The following is a 19,788-nucleotide window of genomic DNA, read 5'->3' as shown; positions in this document are numbered from 1 at the left end:
AGAACCAATCCTTAGAAAACTCTGTATAATCAAAATTAAAGTACTTTTTAATTCAAGACATATGAGTAAGATGCAAATCATCTTATCTGTTGGTCTGATTCTGTTCTGTTAACCTACTTAAGGAGAAAACTGTCAATGGGCCAAAGAGTATAGACTATTTCACATTTTCAAAGTTAAATGCAAAAATATTATATCTAATTCTTATTTAAACTGATTACTTTATCTGCTTTATTCTAAAAGTTAACCTTAAATTGCTGTTGAACTTGCATCCAACTTAGAATCTGACATTGCAATTCTTGTATCTTGTGGTTGGTTTCAGGATTTTTTTTTCTAGTAAAATGTAAAATCTCCAGCTGTCTCCAAATGTCATCCAAATAGGAGCCCAAAATGCTCTTGTAGACTTCTTTTGCATTTGACAAATATCCTGTTAAAAACAAAAGTATGAAGAAAAAATGCCTTCTTGTCCTTTGGGAAACTCCATGGCAAAACACTGAAAGGAAATATGAGTCAAGATAAAGAAAGTTAAACTTTCCTTCAATCCTTTTTTGATTTTGATCAAATATATCAACTAACAAAAACCTTAAAATTGAGTAAAACTGAAAAATATATACCAAATGTCTCTTTTAAGCTACATTAACACCAATAGACTGGATATATTCTATATATTCTCTGAATATATCCTAGTTTTTCCTGCCCCTATGGCTTATTGAAGAGCCCTGGTGGCACAGTGGTTAAGCACTCAGCTGCTAAACAAAATGTCGGTGGTTCGAATCCACCAGCAGCTCCGCGGGAGAAAAACCTGGCCGTCTGCTACTGTAAAGATTATAGCCTTGGAAACTCTATGGGGGAAGTTCTACTCTGTCCTATAGGGTTACTATGAGTCTGAATCGATTCTATGGCACACAGCAACAACAACATTGCTCATTGAATGCTATTGCATTCTTTCTAAATCCAGGATCAATACTTATATGCTAGTCTTGTTAAAATGTCACTTCATTGGAATTTTCTTGGTATTTTATCTGTACAACTTTTATCCAATGTAATACTTTGTACTTGGTTTCTGGTTATTTATATATGTGACTTATCAACCTCACTAGTCTATAAACTTTCAGGATTGGATCCATGATATTTATACATATTAATCTGTATACCTGCTAAAACAGCAGTGCCTAAGTTCAGACTCACTACGGGAAATTTTTAAACATACAGATTTTTGAGACCCATCTTTGAAGACTCATATTCAGTAAATCTAGATTGTGTCCCAGGAATTTCTATGCCTAAAAAGCTTTCCAGCTGACTCCACTGTACACTGAGTTGTGTGAATTACTTCAGTAGAGCACCTGGTATAGTAACTTATGTAGATCATATGTTCAATAAATATTTGGGTAATAAAATAAATAATAAAAAATGTTTAACATCAAATTCACATACTTTATGTTTAATGTGCATATTAATTCTAATTTTATATTAGTACCATTAGACTGATGGGCAGTTTAGTAATTGTCTTACGTTGTTTCTGCCTCTTATTCTCCAAACTTCCCAATGGCTCTGTACTGCCACCAGATTTAGCCTTCTAAAAGACAAATATAACCCAACAGCATCATTGTTTAAATGGCTTCTTGTCATCTACAGGATAAAACCCAAACTTTTTTGTGTGTAGCTTAAAATGCTTTTTCATGATTTGGCTCTTGCTTACTTCTCCAGGCTTAAATCGTGTTACTTACCACCTTGTACTCTTCACTGTAGCCACACAGAACTATTTGCAGCACCCCCAAGTGGGCCATTCCTCCAGGCTCTTAATTCTGTCTAGAATGCCCTTTATACTTCCTGTACTTGGCAGACTCCTACTTATTGTTTTTTTTTTTTTTTTCAATATTCAGCTTAGGGGTAACAGTCTCTATCCTTTGTGCCACTACTGTGTATCTCTACTACACCACCTATTACGCTATACTGAATTTATTTCTGGATTAAAGCCCAGGGTGAAGGGCTACGCCTTAAACTCTATACCTTGCTACTGAGGAGGTCATAGCAAACTGGAAGTTAGGAGAAAATACAGATACTTGGGTGGGAGCAGGGCAAGCACCCAGACCCCCACAAACCTTTCTTCCCCTACTATTGTAGAGACAGAAGGAAGGGAGGACAACCTAATTTGCCCCTTGATTTCAAGAGGTGTAGAGGAGTGAGGGGATCCCTGGTGGCACGGGGTTAAGTACTCGGCTTGCTAACTGAAACGTAAGCAATTTGAACCCACCGGCCACTCTATGGGAGAGAGATGTGCCAGTCTACTTCCGTAAAGATTACAGCCTTGGAAACCCTATGGGGCAGTTCTACCCTGCCCTATAGGGTCACTATGACTCAGAATTGACTCGACAGCAATGAGTTTGGTTTTTGGTTTAGAGGAGTGAGAAAGCTCTCCACTAAAAATGTCCAAGGCAGCTATGTGATTCATATGGCTTGCTACCTAGAGTTTCAGGACTTAATTTCACATGAAGGGTTTTACTTTTATAGTGTTCTTCAAGGTAGCTAGATAATAATGTCAAAGTATGATTTAGTAAATGTATTTCTTTGAGGAACAAAAACAACTTAGTCCAAGTATATAGTTCTCAATGGTCTCACTTAATTCTACAGTAAATTGTAGAGTGTTTAAAGGTGAACATATTTCAAGCAATCCTCCATAAATATTATTTCTCTAATCCAAGGCTCTGATAAGATTTGAGCAGCAGTGAGTCATATCTGTATTCTCTCTACAGCACTAGGAGCTCAGATAGTCTATATTGTGATATGCTACCTTAACATTATGCTTAAACAGTGAGCTCAGATGTTGGGAGGACTGATAATCTTTTATGAAAGCTGAGAAGTATAATGAAGACAGGCAACTAAATAGAAGGTCATATGACACTACACCTTTATACTACTTCCAGGTAGTATAAACTAGGGCTATAGTCCCAATCCTTACTTGTCTAGGGATGGAGAAATATAACCTTGTCCAGCATCAACACCCAAGTGGTTTAATTGGAGAAGAACAGAAAACCACCATACTGGGCTTTCCAAAGGTAGCTGTAACTTAGTTATAATACCTGGCTCCAAACAAATATCTGGGTTACAGATCAGAGAAAATTTCTTTTTACTTTATATGAAATAAAGAAAAAACCAAACCAAACCCACTGCCATCGAGTTGATTCCGACTCACAGAGACCCTGTAGGACAGAGTAGAACTGCCCTGTAGAGTTTCCAAGGAATGTCTGGCAGATTTGAGCAAGCCACCGACCTCTTGGTAAGCAGCCATAGTACTTAACCACTATGGCACCAGGGTTTCCATGTGTGAAATAGGTTCTGGAAATTCTAACTTATAAAACATAATCCTGTAAGAATATCATGACCAGTCTAGATAATCCTGCAATTAGGGGCCTAATGCAATAATATAGTAAGATAAATATTTAAATGATTTTGATAGTTTAAAAAAAAGTCCGAAGTGTTCCAAACTTCCAATATGTTCAAAATAGTTGGCTTTTTTATTACTCAAGTAATTCATATTCTAATTTACCCACACAACAAAAAAGAAATTCCAAAAGATCCTACTGCTTATAATTTAATTATATTTTATCTAGCAAAGATTCATAGCCACAAATATTCAACAAGCCCCCAAAATGTATGTGCCAAAATGTCAGATCTTACATTTAAAAGTAGTGCATAATGTATAGAAACCAAAGTTTATCAGTGGTTACCAGGGGAGGGAGGGATGAAGAAAGCGGGAGTCACTGTTTAGGAAGCAATGAGTAATTTGGCACGATCATGGGTGATGGCTGCACAACATGATTAATGTAATTGATACCACTACGTTGAACACCGGAAAAATGTTGAATTGACAAATGTTGCATTATATATACATTTTATAACAACAAATAAATAAGATTAACGTATAAAAGTAGTATATAATAATGATTACACAAACAAATCTGCTTAAGGCCATTAGGACACTGTAATTTAGGCCTATATTAGAGATAAAACCTCTTTTTCCAGGTGACGATAGTTGTTAAAGACAATTTTTATGCATATAATAAGAACAAAATATATATCCCATTATAATTATGTCAAATGTATATAATGTTTAGTAGGTTACTAATTTCTTATAAGGTGCACCTTTTTCAGAAAAATAAAACTTATTTTAGATGAAATATTTCAGGAGGGAAACAAACAAACAAATAAAAAAACAGAGATACAAATTTTTCCACGAACCCAATGCCGTGTCCAAGCTACACGTTAAAAGGACATCTCTAGTTGTTACCAGAAGGTGTAAGAGAGCAGCGTGCTTGAACGTCATTTCTCTTTCATCATTTGTACCTAAGTAAGCAAAAGCATATTTAAAAACATACAGTATATATTAGAAATTTACAAAATGCATCATACTGCTAAACAATGATGTTGTTGTTGTTTGGTGTTAGGTGTCGAGTGAGTTCCAACTCACAGCGACTCTACAGGAAAGAGTAAAACTGCGCCATAGGGCTTCCAAGGAGTGGCTGGTGGATTTGAACTGCCTACCTTTTGGTTAGCAGCTGAGCTCTTAACCACTATGCCACCAGGGCTCCTAAATAATAATAGTTAACATAATAATAGCTAACATTTATTACCGAGTGCTTACTTATGTGCCTGGCTGAACATAAGCTATTTCATTAAATCCATACAACAACCCTATCAGGCAAGTTTATTATTTTTTATTTTGTGGATGAGAAATAGTCGTAACAAGGTTAGGTAACTGCTGGTCAATTAATACATAAATGGTGGAACTGGCATTTAAACCCACACAGCTAACCTTGGAGCTTATGCCCTTAATACTTACAAAGAATATCCAATTATTTCTACTCTTGGTGGAAAAAACGTTCAATGATTCTCAGTTATGAAACAGAAAATTAAATGTATAACTTGCCAACTGGGTAAAATAAAGGTGGACAATCATAACATAAAGCAATACCTTGAAATGGAAAAAGACACCTGGGAATATTTGTCCAATGATATGTCTCAAACAGGAGATGTATTCACAGGGACAGGCAAATTGCCTAATTAGTGTGTTCTATGTAGTTCCAGAGCTTTTTGAAAATGACAGATTTAATCTTACTGGACATAAAAATGAGATAGGGCTCTAGGCCCACTGCCTCCATTTAATCAGAGTAGCTCCACTTTTGTTTTATAAATTGGGATCCAATTAAATATTTATTTGAACAAACAGCTGTGTTAAAAGGTTTGAAAATTGCTGATTTAATCAATGAAGATCAAGACAAATGTGTAGCAGGCATTTGGAATCAGAGGCACCAGGAGAATCAATCATGGGTAGTATATCCAGCCCTTGGAAGGGCTATGGGAACAAGTCAGTCATGACCTGGACAGGATGAGAATAGGCCAGAAATGCCAGATTTAGGGAACTGGTATATAAAAGTGTTTGAAAAATAGAGTACTGAATAGGAAGCCAGTTGTGGGAAGTGAGCTGTCTGACTTTTTGGGGTTTTTAAATGTAGGTTTACTTAATCCTTACTTGTAGGTTTAGCCTTACCCCAACTCTGGGACCAATGAAAGTATGTCAAGTATAGAAAGTATATAACTTGCTCAGGATTAAGACAGTATTGTTCCAACTGGATACCTAAAACCATGTTCATTTCTTATCCCCCATTATACTTCAGAGATGTTGTTACTGTTAGTTGCCTTTGAGTCAGCTCTGACTCATGGCAACCTTATGTGTAACAGAAGGAAACATTGCCCAGTGCTAAGCCATCCTCACAATCTTTGAGAGTTTTGAGCCCATTGTTGCAGCCATCATGGCAATCCATCTCACGGAGCATTTCTCTCGTTTTCACTGATCCTCCACTTTACCAAACATAATGTCCTTTTTTAGCGATTGGTCTTTCCTGGTGTCTTAGTCATCTAGTGCTGCTATAACAGAAATACAAGTGGATGGCTTTAACAAAGAGAAATTTATTTCTTCACAGTTAAATAGGCTAAAAGTCCAAATCCAGGGTGTTAGCTCCAAGGGAAGGCTTTCTCTCTCTGTCGGCCTTCTCATCAATCTTCCCCCAGATTAGAAGTTCTCTGTGCAGGGACCCTGGGTCCAAAGGATGCACTGTGCCCCTGGCACTGCTTTCTTCGTGGTATAAGGTCCCCCCTCTCTGCTAGCTTCCCTTTCCTTTTTTCTCTTGAGAGAGAAAAGGTGGTGCAGGCCACACCCCAGGAAAACTCCCTTTACATAGGATCAGGGATGTGACCTCAGTAAGGGTGTTGCGATCCCACCCTAATCCCCTTAACATAAAATCACAAAATGGAGGACAACCAAACACAATACTGGAAATCATGGCCTAACCAAGTTGATACACATATTTTTGGGGGGACATAATTCAATCCATGACACCTGGTGATGTGTCCAAAGTAAGCAAGACAAAGTCTCACCATGCTCACTTCTAAGGAGCATTCTGGCTGTACTTCATCTGAGACAGATTTGTTCATTCTTCTGGCAGTCCACGGTATATTCAATATTCTTCACTAGCACCACAATTTAAATTTGTTAATTCTCCTTTGATCTTCCTTTTTTATTGTCCAGCTTTCACACACACGAGGCAATTGAAAAGACCATGGCTTGGGTCAGGCACACCTTAGTCATCAAACTGACATCTTTGCTTTTTAACATTTTAAGGAGGTCTTTTGCAGCAGATTTGCCCAGTGCAATACACCCTTAGATTTCTTGACTGAAGCTGTCAAGGGTTTCTTTTATCTACCTGTGTTTTTAGATAGTTTCTATTGTTATGCCTTCAAGTTCACTAATCTTTTCTTCTGTAGTATGTAATCTCTCATTAATTTCATCCAGTGTGTTTTTCATCTTAGACATTGAGGTTTAGACTCTAGAAATTTGATTTGGATCTTTTTTACGTCTCTAATTTTTTTGCAAATATGCGATACGGTATAATAACTGTTTTAGTGTTTTTTCCTGATAATTCTAGCATCTGTATCAGTCCTGGGTTTATTTTGATTATTTTCATTATGAGTGTGTTTTCTTGGTTCTTTGTATGCCTCATAATCTTTGATTGGCTGCCAGATTATCAAGCTTTGTATGGCTGGTAATCTTTGATTGGTAATATTTGATTGGATTATGAATTTTACTCTGCTGGATGCTGGATGGAGTCCTGGTGGCACAGTGGTTAACAGCTTGGCTGCTAACCAAAAGGTCAGCAGTTCGAACCCACCACCTGCTCCCTGGAAACCCTGTGGGGCAGATCTACTCTGTCCTATAGGGTCACTATGAGTCAGAATCAACTCAACAGCAATGGGTTTGGGGTTTTTTTGGTTTTTTTTTTTGGGTTTTGGGTGCTGGATATTTTTGTATTCCTATAAATCTTCTTGAGCTTTGTTCTCAGATGCAGTTAATTTCCTTGGAAACAGTTTGACCCTTTGTGTCTTGCTTTTGTGATTTCTTAGGTAGGTCCAGAGCAGTGCTAATTCTAGGGCTAAGTACTCTACCTAATGCCCCATGGATTATACATATTTTTAGTCTAGTTGGCGTGAACAGGCATCATTCCCTGTCCCATATAAATGTTGTTCTTGTTGTTAGGTGCCGTCGAGTCGGTTCCAACTCATAGCGACCCTACGCACAACAGAACGAAACACTGCCTGGTCCTGCGCCATCCTTACAATCGTTGTTAGGCTTGAGCTCACTGTTGCAGCCATTGTGTCAGTCCACCTTGTTGCGGGTCTTCCTCTTTTCCACTGACCCTGTACTCTGCCAAGCATGACGTCCTTCTCCAGGGACTGATCCCTCCTGACAACATGTCCAAAGTATGTAAGACACAGTCTCGCCATCCTCGCCTCTAAGGAGCATTCTGGCTTTACTTCTGAGACAGACTTGTTCGTTCTTTTGGCAGTCCACGGTATATTCAATATTCTTCGCCAAGACCACAATTCAAAGGCATCAACTCTTCTTCGGTCTTCCTTATTCATTGTCCAGCTTTCACATGCATATGACGGGATTGAAAATACCATGGCTTGGGTCAGGCGCACCATAGTCTTCAAGGTGACATCTTTGCTCTTCAACACCTTAAAGAGGTCCTTTGCAGCAGATTTACCCAATGCAATGCGTCTTTTGATTTCGTGACTGCTGCTTCCATGGCTGTTGATTGTGGATCCAAGTAAAATGAAATCCTTGACAACTTCAATCTTTTCTCTGTTTATCATGATGTTGCTCATTGGTCCAGTTGTGAGGATTTTTGTTTTATATTGAGGTGTAATCCATACTGAAGGCTGTGGTCTTTGATCTTCATTTTTTTTTAGTAAGTGCTTCAAGTCCTCTTCACTTTCAGCAAGCAAGGTTGTGTCATCTGCATAATGCAGGTTGTTAATGAGTCTTGCTCCAATCTTGATGCCCCGTTCTTCTTCATAGCGTCCAGCTTCTCATATTATTTGTTCAGCATACAGATTAAATAGGTATGGATAAAGAATACAACCCTGACGCACACCTTTCCTCACTTTAAACCAATCAGTGTCCCCTTGTTCTGTCCAAACAACTGCCTCTTGATCTATGTAAAGGTTCCTCATGAGCACAATTAAGTGTTCTGGAATTCTCATTCTTCACAGTGTTATCCATAGTTTGTTATGATCCACACAGTCGAATGCCTTTGCATAGTCAATAAAACACAGGTAAACATCCTTCTGGTATTCTCTGCTTTCAGCCAGGATCCATCTGACATCAGCAATGATATCCCTGGTTCCACATCCTCTTCTGAAACCAGCCTGAATTTCTGGCAGTTCCCTATTGATATACTGCTGCAGCTGTTTTTGAATGATCTTCAGCAAAATTTTGCTTGCGTGCGGTATTAATGATATTGTTCTATAATTTCCACATTTGGTTGGATCACCTTTCTTGGAATAGGCATAAATATGGATCTCTTCCAATCAGTTGGCCAGGAAGCTGTCTTTCATATTTCTTGGCATAGACGAGTGAGCACCTCCAGCACTGCATCTGTTTGTTGAAACATCTCAACTGATATTCCATGAATTCCTGGAGCCTTGTTTTTCGCCAATGCCTTCAGAACAGCTTGGACTTCTTCCTTCAGTACCATCGATTCCTGATCACAAGCCACCTCTTGAAATGGTTGAATATCGACTAATTCTTTTCGGTATAATGACTCTGTATTCCTCCCATCTTCTTCTTCTTTTTTTTTTTTTTAAATAATTTTTATTGTGCTTTAAGTGAAAGTTTACAAATCAAGTCAGCCTCTTACACAAAAACCCATATACACCCTGCCACACACTCCCAATTACTCTCCCCCTAATGAGACAGCCCGCTCTCTCCCTCTACTCTCTCTTTTTGTGTCCGTTTTGTCAGCTTCTAACCCCCTCCACCCTCTCATCTCCCCTCCAAGCAGGAGATGCCAACATAGTCTCAAGTGTCCACCTGATCCAAGAAGCTCACTCCTTACCAGCATCCCTCTCCAACCCATTGTCCAGTCCAATCCATGTCTGAAGAGTTGGCTTCGGGAATGGTTCCTGTCCTGGGCCAAGAGAAGGTCTGCGGGCCATGACCACCAGGGTCCTGCTAGTCTCAGTCAGACCATCAAGTCTGGTCTTATGAGAATCTGGGGTCTGCATCCCACTGCTCTCCTGCTCCCTCATGGGTTCTCTGTTGTGTTCCCTGTCAGGGCAGTCATTGGTTGTAGCGAGGCACTATCTAGTTCTTCTGGTCTCAGGATGATGTAGTCATTGGTTCACGTGGCCCTTTCTGTCTCTTGGGCACATAATTACCTTCTGTCTTTGATGTTCTTCATTCTCCTTTGATCCAGGTGGGTCGAGACCAACTGATGCATCTTAGATGGCTGCTTGCTAGCGTTTAAGACCCCAGACACCACTCTTCAAAGTGGGATGCAGAATGTTTTCTTAATAGATTTTATTATGCCAATTGACTTAGACCTTCCATCTTCTTTTGATGCTTCCTGCATCATTTAATATTTTCCCCATGGAATCCTTCACTATTGCAACTCGAGGCTTGAATTTTTTCTTCAGTTCCTTCAGCTTGAGAAACGCCGAGCGTGTTCTTCCCTTTTGGTTTTCCATCTCCAGCTCTTTGCACATGTCATTATAATACTTCGTCTTCTCAAGAGGCCCTTTGAAATCTTCTGTTCAGTTCTTTGACTTCATCAGTTCTTCCTTTTGCTTTAGCTGCTCGACGTTCAAGAGCAAGTTTCAGAGTCTCCTCTGACATCCAACTTGGTCTCTTCTTTCCTTCCTGTCTTTTCAGTGACCTCTTGCTTTCTTCATGGATGATGTCCTTGATGTCATTCCACAACTCATCTGGTCTGCGGTCACTAGCGTTCAATTCATCAAATCTATTCTTGAGATGGTCTCTAAATTCAGGTGGGATATACCGAAGGTCATATTTTGGCTCTCGTGGACTTACTCTGATTTTCTTCAGTTTCAGCTTGAACTTGCATATGAGCAATGGATGGTCTGTTCCACAGTCGGTCCCTGGCCTTGTTCTGACTGATGATACTGAGCTTTTCCATTGTCTCTTTCCACAGATGTAGTCAATTTGATTTCTGTGTGTTCCATCTGGCAAGGTCCATGTGTATAGTCACTGTTTATGTTGGTGAAAGGTATTTGCAATGAAGAAGTCATTGGTCTTGCAAAATTCTATCATTCGATCTCTGGCACTGTTTCTATCACCAAGGCCATATTTTCCAACTACTGATCCTTCTTCTTTAAATCCAACTTTCCCATTCCAATCGCCAGTAATTATCAATGCATCTTGATTGCATGTTTTATCAACTTCAGACTGCAGCAGCTGATAAAAATCTTCTATTTCTTCATCTTTGGCCCTAGTGGTTGGTGCGTAAATTTGAATAACAGTCGTATTAACTGGTCTTCCTTGTAGGCGTATGGATATTATCACTGACAGCGTTGTACTTCAGGATAGATCTTGAAACGTTCTTTTTGACGACGAATGCAACACCGTTCCTCTTTGAGTTGTCATTCCCAGCATAGTAGACTATATGATTGATTCAAAATGGCCAATACCAGTCCACTTCATCTCACTAATGCCTAGGATATTGATGTTTATGCGTTCCATTTCATTTTTGATGATTTCCAATTTTCCTAGATTCCTACTTCACACATTCCAGGTTCCGATTAGCAATGACTAACACAGACTAGGAAGAACGACCCACCAGTCTACTTCTGAAAAGCATTAGACAGTGAAAACCTTATGAATAGCAGCGGAACATTGTCTGACATAGTGCTGGAAGACGAGCCCCCCAGGTTGGAAGGCACTCAAAAGATGACTGGGGAAGAGCTGCCTCCTCAAAGTAGAGTCGACCTCAATGACTTGGATGGAGTAAAGCTTTCGGGACCTTCATTTGCTGATGGGGCAGGACTCAAAATGAGAAGAAACGGCTGCAAACATCCATTAATAATCGGAACCTGGAACATACAAAGTAATCCCATGTGCATACAGAGTACTGTTCCCTCTAATCCTTTCAGATGGTTTGTTTCTGTAAGCTCAGGTAGTTGCCTCACATACATGCTCTAATGAGTACTCTCCTGACTGCGTGAGGAAGATGCCCTGCAGATCTCCAAGATTCTCTCTCTGTGAAGTTTTCTCCTCTCTAATATTCTATCCTGTGAACTCTAGCTGCCTTGGCCTCCTCAGACTCTCAGTATGTTTTAACTCACAGAGTCTACTGGGCTCTGCCTTAGGTCCTCTCCCTGTACCAGGCCTAGCAGCTCTCTCAAATGTTAGGGATCATCTCATTAGTTCTGGATCTCTCAATAGTCACTGTCTTTCATTGTCTGATGTCTGGAGTCTTAAAATCTGGTTTTACGTGGTTTGTCTGTTTTTTGTTTGGTTAGTTAGTTATTTCAGGCTGGAGGGTAAATTCAGTTCCTGTTACTCTATCTTGGCTGGAAGTAAAAAGTCCAGGAGTGACTTAAATGAATCTATTTTTTGTCTCCCTCCGTTTGTTTTAAAGGGGATTGGGTGGTTCCCATGCTAACAATAATAGGGTTAATTTTGTTTCTGCAACAGGACCCTGTCAAGTGATATATGTCAATTAGGAGTCTCAATAAGATGCAATACCAGGTGATATTTCACACCTCTTTTTCCTTACTTAGTTGATCCTCTAGGCAGTGGCATATCTAGGGTATTGCACCGGCCCTGGGCGTGTGGCACCACTGAGCAGTTTCTATTAACCTGGTACAACCCAACATCCTTTCTCAAACACAGTAATGTGTTAAGAGACTAACAAGCTTGACTTGTATTTTTGAGCTGATATTATAGGCAAGTTATCTAAAGAGGGGTGTCAGATGTTTGGACAGGGGTACAATTTCAGTGCTTGCCATAGGCGCCATTTTCCATAATACACCACTGGCTGTACCAGATTAGTAGAAATTGCTCATTGGCGCCACAAGCCCGGGGCCAGAACAATACCTACCATACTGTAGTTACACCTCTGCCTCTAGTATTGGTTTAGTATTGTATGATAATACACTGACTTAAAATTGTGCCTTCATCTATGACTGTAATTTTTGTATCTTCTGTACTCAATAATTTTTAATTCACTACAATAATCCATAAATTTAGACTCTCTTTTAAATAATGTGATTTTTATTTCCACTTACCTTGGTGAATAGTATCATTTATTACTTTTTCTTGTTCCTTTAAGAGAAACCTTGATTGGTCAAAGATAATAGTGGCAAATTTCCAAGTAGCGGCAGGGAGAGTACAGAGGCATACAAGCTTTTTCAAGATAGGAGTAGCTGCTGCTTCTAGGAAACAGTATGCTTGGCGCTGGCTATCTATAAAATAAAAGCATTAAAATTAGTGCTTTTATAAAGATGGTATGCTCATTTTCTGGAAACCAATTAAAGTATGTTACTTCACGAAAACCTGAACTTCTAACCAAAATTTTTTCTGAGTTAAAATCATGAGGTTGCATACAGACTTATTTTAGGATATTTATTCTAACTAGACTAGTAAAGGAAACCCTGGTGGCATAGTGGTTAAGTGCTATGGCTGCTACCAAAAGGTTGGCAGTTTGAATCCACCAGGTGCTCCTTGGAAACTATGGGGCAGTTCTACCCTGTCCTTTAGCGTTGCTATGAGTCAGAACTGACTTGACAGCAATGGAGTTTTTTTGGTTAGACTAGTTAAAACAAAACAAAAAATAGAATTAGTACAATTTCATGGGTATCTTGTTTATGAGAAACTAATTCAGTAACTAATTCAACATGACAGGTATGAAGAGCCACGTAAAGAGAATCACATTGTTTTTTCTTTTTGCTCCATTATTAGCTTAAAATCTTAAGCCAAACAACGTTGTAACAGTGACAAATTGCTTCTAGCTTTCACTGCTGTTTTTAGGTGCCATCAGGTTGGTTCCAACTCATAGCAGCCCTGTGTATAACAGAACGAAACATTGCCCAGTCCTGCACCATCCTCACAATCATTGTTTTCACTAGAATATCATTATTGAAAGGCCATCTAAATCCTTTGCCGTCAAGTTGATTCCAACTCATAACGACATTATAGAACAGATAGAGTTTCCAAGGCTGTAATCTTTATGGAAGCAGACTGCCACGTCTTTCTCCCTCTGAGTAGCTGGTGGGTTCGAACCACTGACCTTACAGTTAGCAGTCAAGTGCTAACCACTGTACTACCAGCGCTCCTTGCATAGCCATCTAGAGACTATAAATAAACTTGAACCAAAAGAAGGAAAAGGTATTTGAGAACTGGGGTCATATTTCCTCATTGATTTTAATAATGAGCATGATGTTCTCAAGCAAGCTATTCTTTAGGAGTCAGAGAATATTCTTTACAGCAGTACAAAATTTTAATCCATAGCAACTTATTTACATCTCCCTGACTGAGGGTAAAAGAATAAAGACAGCAATCACTAGTAGTTCATTTTCCAGACTGGGCAGAAGAGTCTGAGAAGTTACAGTTAGTTCTTCTGTGATAATTCTAGGGAAGCAGCTGCAGTTTAAATAAAGGAAGGATACCTAATAGACTGGGGTAGGGAGATGGGAAGGAGCAAAGGCAGTGAATAGGCCATTCCTGGTTTGGAAATCACTTGAAAATAGGAGAGAATGAAGAAATGAAGGCAACTTTGAGCAGACACATCTGAAATAAGGGAAGAAAATTATATGGAAAATCAGGTATGTCCTAGATACAGAGGAAAGGGCTTTCAAATTGAGTAAATCTGAATGCATTTTAAAAGCATATAACATACCTGATGCTTGAATTTCAATTACATTATCTGCTCCTCTTTTCTGATTTATTTTCTCTAGGGCAGTAGCACTTTCTTCTTGAGGAGTCAAAGAATGTTCCTCTTTATCTTGAAATTCTAATAAAAAATATTAAGGTAGACTGTTCAGGAGAAACTTAATGTTGCTTTACTCAACTGCTTTCATCAAAAATATGATCACAATTGCTAAAGTTCTTCTTTGAAATGAATCAGTATTAAATTGAACAACCACTCAGTTTCAATAGACCTAACACTGTGCTGGGTAGTAAGCGAAATGGTACAACGGAAAAAACTTCGGCATCAGACCAGTGTTTCAATCTCGGTTCTTACACTATCCTGTTTCCTCATACATAAAATCTGAATAAATATACCTACCTTGAATATTGCTCTAAGGATTAAATGCCAAGTACAGTTCTTGATATATAAAAGGCACATACTACTATACTTCATTTCTCTCTGACTTTCCACATACCCTTTCTTCTGCTAGGAATTGTCTCCTCTGCCCCAAGCCCTCCCTGTCTCCATCCTTTTTTAGGTAGGCCAATTCTTACTGCTCTCCCTTTAGCTCTCAGGCACCTTCTTTCGGCCAGCAAAGTGCCCCTCTTTTTTGTTTCTTCAGCACTCAGTGCATACCTTTCTCCCGGCACTTACCACATTGTACTGAAATGATCTGTCTGTAAGTCTAGACTACTCCACTGGACTGTAAGCTTCTCAACATGAGACATAGTATCATATTTATCTCTAATATATAATGAAGTACCTGGCACAGAATAGTCAATAAATGTTAATTTTCTTCCTTCTTTCCTAGGTATTGTGGCAAATTCAAATATATATATATATTTACATATATATATTTCCAGTTACATTAACTAGACAGTAATATCATCCTTTAATAATGAAATTAAGAGATAATTTTAGAAACATTATTATCTTAAAACATTTTAATATATGAGCTTTAAATGCACAGTGAAAAATATAAAAATAGAGTAAAATATCCTAAACTAGTTTATGTTATTATTTCCAAATAAAACTTTAACTATAACTGGAGTAGCTATGATCAAATAATATAATTATTGTGTTTTTTGAGGGGGCTAATAAGTTGTAACATTCTTTTCTGTCCCTGAGTCAGCTGTAGAGTAAGACAAGTAAAATACGTACAAAAAAATTACTTCTATTACTAATAAAGCCTAAGTCGGAGAATGGAGCTTACTTTGAGAGTCAAATGAGCTTGCTAAATAAACACCATAATTGGGCAGATTTACCCACCCATTCACAGGCTATGCTGGAGTAGGACAGGATTCCCCATGGTGGTGGTGGTGGGCCTACTCAGGAGAGATCCCTGACAGAGAGAAGCAGGGAGAATGCTTGTTCTTTGTGGGCAGCTCATTCCATAAGCTTATGCCAAATTTTTTCTTTCCAAATTTACCATTCAGATAATTCATTCTACCTTCTCTGAGGAGGATGCATAAAGGGAGAAAGAGGTTAGGAATGTAATACTAATTGAGGAAACACCAGGAGAACAGAAGCATTCTCCTCTAATGTTAACACTCCTTTAATTGTTTAGTAAATAAATGGCTACTTTTCACAGGGAAATGTTACTTTTATCCTTTTTTTCCTTCTTTGCTACTTTCCCTCAGTTTCTTTTGCCAATATACCCTATCACAAACCATTCTTGCAAGTATGGCAACCAGAAAAGGATGTCAGTGTTAATTTTTGGAGTGGTTTTCTTTTGTTACCCTAAATATGAAAAAATCTGAAAATACTAACAGATCTGAAAATAATAACAAAACTTCTAAAAATTCCTATTTCTGAATCATCTTTATATTTTGCTCATTATGCTCTGCGTAACAATGCAAATATTGGTTAGAAAGATCTCAGTTACATATAGCATTGTCATCAAGTTTGTAAATTATATGGTGGTCGATTACATAAAATTTCTTTCTACTACATAAAAAAAAATTTTATGATGAATATATATAAATTTAAAAAACCCATTGCCATTGAGTCGATTCTGACTCACAACGACCCTATAGGACAAAGTACAACTGCCCCATAGGGTTTCTAAGGAATGGCTGGTGGATTTGAACTGCTAACTTTTGATTAGCAGCCTAGCTCTTAGCCTCTGGGACACCAGGCTCATACAGACATAAAGGATCACAAGATTCACGAATCTCTGAATATTGCTCTGCATTTTTTGCAGAATTTTTCACTGTAGAAAATATACTGATTTATCACGTAACATAACTTTAAGTAGACCTATAAAAGGCTGTTATGTCTTTTGAAAGGTATATGGAACCATTATGACATTAAGGACTCACGATCTTGTGTACACTGATAGTATAAAGAGCACTGAGGGCTAAGTATGCTATGTTTAACATATAAATATTTAAGTGTGTATTTACTGCATCAGGGTAACCTGTGTCAAACTTACTCCAGCATACGCATTCCTTACCAGAAGTGAAATGATATGACACATATACTGCCTTTGATGTGCTTATAAGCAGTCAATGTAAGACAACTATATACTCAAAGAGAAACTCTTGGGTGAGGTTGAAAAGAGTAATAAGTAATTAGATGGGTAAAGAAGTTCTGTAAGTACATATTAACATGTAAGTTAAAATAGTAAGACTTAATGACAGGTAAAAAAGGAAAGAGAATGGCAGAATGACCAACAAAAGTCAGAAACACTATGAATCTGTATGTATGGCCAAGCTGCAGAAAGTAAGTTTTATAAGTAGTAGCTTTTGTTACAAATTCAAATGCACTTGTTAATTGTAGAGAAAATACATATCTGTATTTGTATTATCTTAATAAACAAGCATCATAAGTCAGACATTTTCTTTGACTCTAATATTCTAAAGAGTTTTATTTCTTTGCTTTCTATAATAAATCATGCATTTAGTTCTTGACACTATCATATCTATGCCAAAATATTACTGAATTACCCACCATCTTTTTCATCACTATTTGTAACTTCTGTCTTTGAGGTGGAAGTCTTATATTTCTTTCGCAGCATAATAAAGTCGCTCAAAAGATCCAAATCATTCCCTTGTTTTTCACCAGGTTCAAATGATGCTTTTTCAACTCTTGAAGAAGAGCATGATTCAGTAGATGGTACTGTGCAATCAAGTTCAAAGTCATCTTTATTTTCTTTCTTTTGGATTATTCTATAATCTAGCTCTGGATCATTCTTTGGTTTTTCTTCTTTTGTTGGTCTTTTAACAGAGATACATTTGTCAGGAAAACACAGAGCTGGTACTTCTTTTGCCAGAGATGAACTCCTCTGTGGCAGTGATAAATGACCATTTGCAGATTTCTCATTAATACATATAATAGGTGAAGAACAACTTTTATTTTCTAGCCACGCTGAAAACAGAAAATAAAAAATAACCAAATGACTTCTATGCCTAAAAGAGTATTAGGACATTAGGATAATTTTTAGTTGTGGTTTCTTAGTAATATAATTTGATCCTTAGGGGTCCTTTGTTTACAATTTTGAAAATCAGTTTTTGGTCTAGATATAAAATAAATTTTGCAAAGAGATAAAAATTCAGCACTTCTTTTTATTACTACAGGACCTAGGATACCAAGTAAAGAAGAAATTCCAGAAAAACAATCTATTTGCAAATAAGTTTAAAATGAGTCAGGGCCTTGGAAATAAGTTACTCCAAGGGTTAAAAATTTATATACTAGGAAGCCACAGACTGGGAGAAAATACTTACAATACATATACTGACAAAGACCTGTGTCCTAAAAATATATAAAGAACTTTTACAACTGAATTTAAAGAAAGAAACCCAATTAAAATATGCATAAAAGATTTGAACAATACTTCATATAACATATACACATGCGCAGTGTGATGGATCACTTTTATCTGGCCTTTCGCCCCATGGTCTCATAACTAAAAAAAACCCTATTGCCTTCAAGTCAATTCTGACTCAAAGCAACCCTACAGGAAAGAGTAGAACTGCCCCATAGAGTTTCCAAGGAGTGCCTGGTGGATTTAAACTGACAACCTTTTGATTAGTAGCTGTAGCCCTTAACGACTATGCCACCGGGGTCTTATAACTCCTGCCAAATGACTGAGTGGGATTATACAAATGAGGTGCTTGTGGCCAACCAAGGGGATTGGACAGCTTGCTGAAAATATAATTTGCGTGGTACCCTTGTGAGGGTGGGACCATGAAAATAGGGTATATGGAACCCTAATAAAGGGATTGGTCAGTTTTGCCATCCTGCTAGGGTTAAAATGAGCCATCCCAGAGGCAGACAGGTGAGACCTCACTACTACCAAGAAGAGACGGGAGCAGAGAGCATCCTTTGGACCTTGGGTCCCTGTGCTGAGAGCCTCCGAGACCCGAGAGAGAGAGAGCTGTAACCCTGGAGACGGCACAAGACGGCAGGAAGCAGTGGCAGAGAAATGGCAGCAGCAGAACCAGGAGACCCACATGAGACAACATAGTGGGCTTCCTGGCCCACAGAGCAAGGTGGTTACAGTGGGTGTGCCAATCCATGGAGCTAGAGAGCTGAGAGCCTTGGGGCAAGATGCTTCCTGGTGGAATAGGCTACCCCAAGCACTTATTGGCAGAGCTAAAGAGCTTTGTAACACTTGCCTGAGCAGGACAGAGTTTGGGCCAAGGGGCCAAGAGGCCAAGAGGCCAAGGTCTAAGAGACACCTGCCTGTGAGCATGGCTGAGAAAAGGCTTTCCTGATCGAAAAACTGTATTCTGAGTTGTTCCTGAACCTGAATTGTAACCTATTACTTCCCTAAAACACCCTATAACTGTGAGTGTGGTCTGTGTTCTGTGTGGCCACCGCAATGAATTGCATTTACGATGAATTGATTGCAATGAATCAAACCCCAAAAATAAGTAGAGTGTACCGTGGGAGGGATGGCTGGTATTAGAACTGGTAAAAAGGTTGGAGACAGGAGGTATGTGTGACCTCCCTCCACCTCATAGGAATCAGCCTTGGGCTGTGGATCTTTTTCTTCCTAAAATAAATAATATTTTAATATAATTTTTTTTTAAAAAACCAAATTAATCCAAAAAGGATCTATGGTAAAAAAAAAAAAAAAAAAATCAGTATTTTAAATAAAGACAGGATCAGTATAGCTGATTTATTTTGCCTCAGACTCCAATACAGCCCACAGGGCACTGTGTTCCAGCAGTGTCCTCTCTGAGAGCCATTGGCTGAGGCCCTGCTGATTTTACTCCATTGCTTTTTTTTTTTTTTAATTGTGCTTTAAGTGAGAGTTTATAATTCAAGTCAGTTTCTCATACAAAAACTTATACACACAATGTTATGTGACCTTACTTGGTCTCCCTATAATGTGACAGCACACTCCTCCTCTCCACCCTGTATTTCACGTGCCCATTCAACCAGCTCCTGTCCCCCTCTGCCTTCTCATCTTGCCTCCGAACAGGGGCTGCCCACTTAGTCTCATGTGTCTACTTGAGCTAAAAAGCACACTCCTCACCAGTATCATTTTATGTCTTATAGTCCAGTCTAATCTTTG

The 19,788-nt window shown here is 38.5% G+C and overlaps 1 protein-coding gene across 1 annotated transcript in view; it reads right to left on the bottom strand.

Annotated features, from left to right (window-relative positions):
• The window catches only part of SHOC1 (shortage in chiasmata 1), an 83,100-nt gene that overhangs the window by 34,002 nt on the left and 29,310 nt on the right, over positions 1 to 19,788 (bottom strand). The window contains 5 exon segments of the mRNA XM_003407806.3: positions 246 to 424; positions 4,237 to 4,341; positions 12,643 to 12,819; positions 14,253 to 14,357; positions 17,217 to 17,633. Of these exon segments, the coding sequence (XP_003407854.2) occupies positions 246 to 424; positions 4,237 to 4,341; positions 12,643 to 12,819; positions 14,253 to 14,357; positions 17,217 to 17,633 (983 nt within the window).

This window comes from Loxodonta africana, chromosome 9 (genome assembly GCF_030014295.1).
Source record: "Loxodonta africana isolate mLoxAfr1 chromosome 9, mLoxAfr1.hap2, whole genome shotgun sequence".
Taxonomy (NCBI): Eukaryota; Metazoa; Chordata; class Mammalia; order Proboscidea; family Elephantidae; genus Loxodonta; species Loxodonta africana.
Note: the sequence above shows the minus strand (reverse complement) of the source record. Positions and strands in the feature narration are given on the sequence as shown.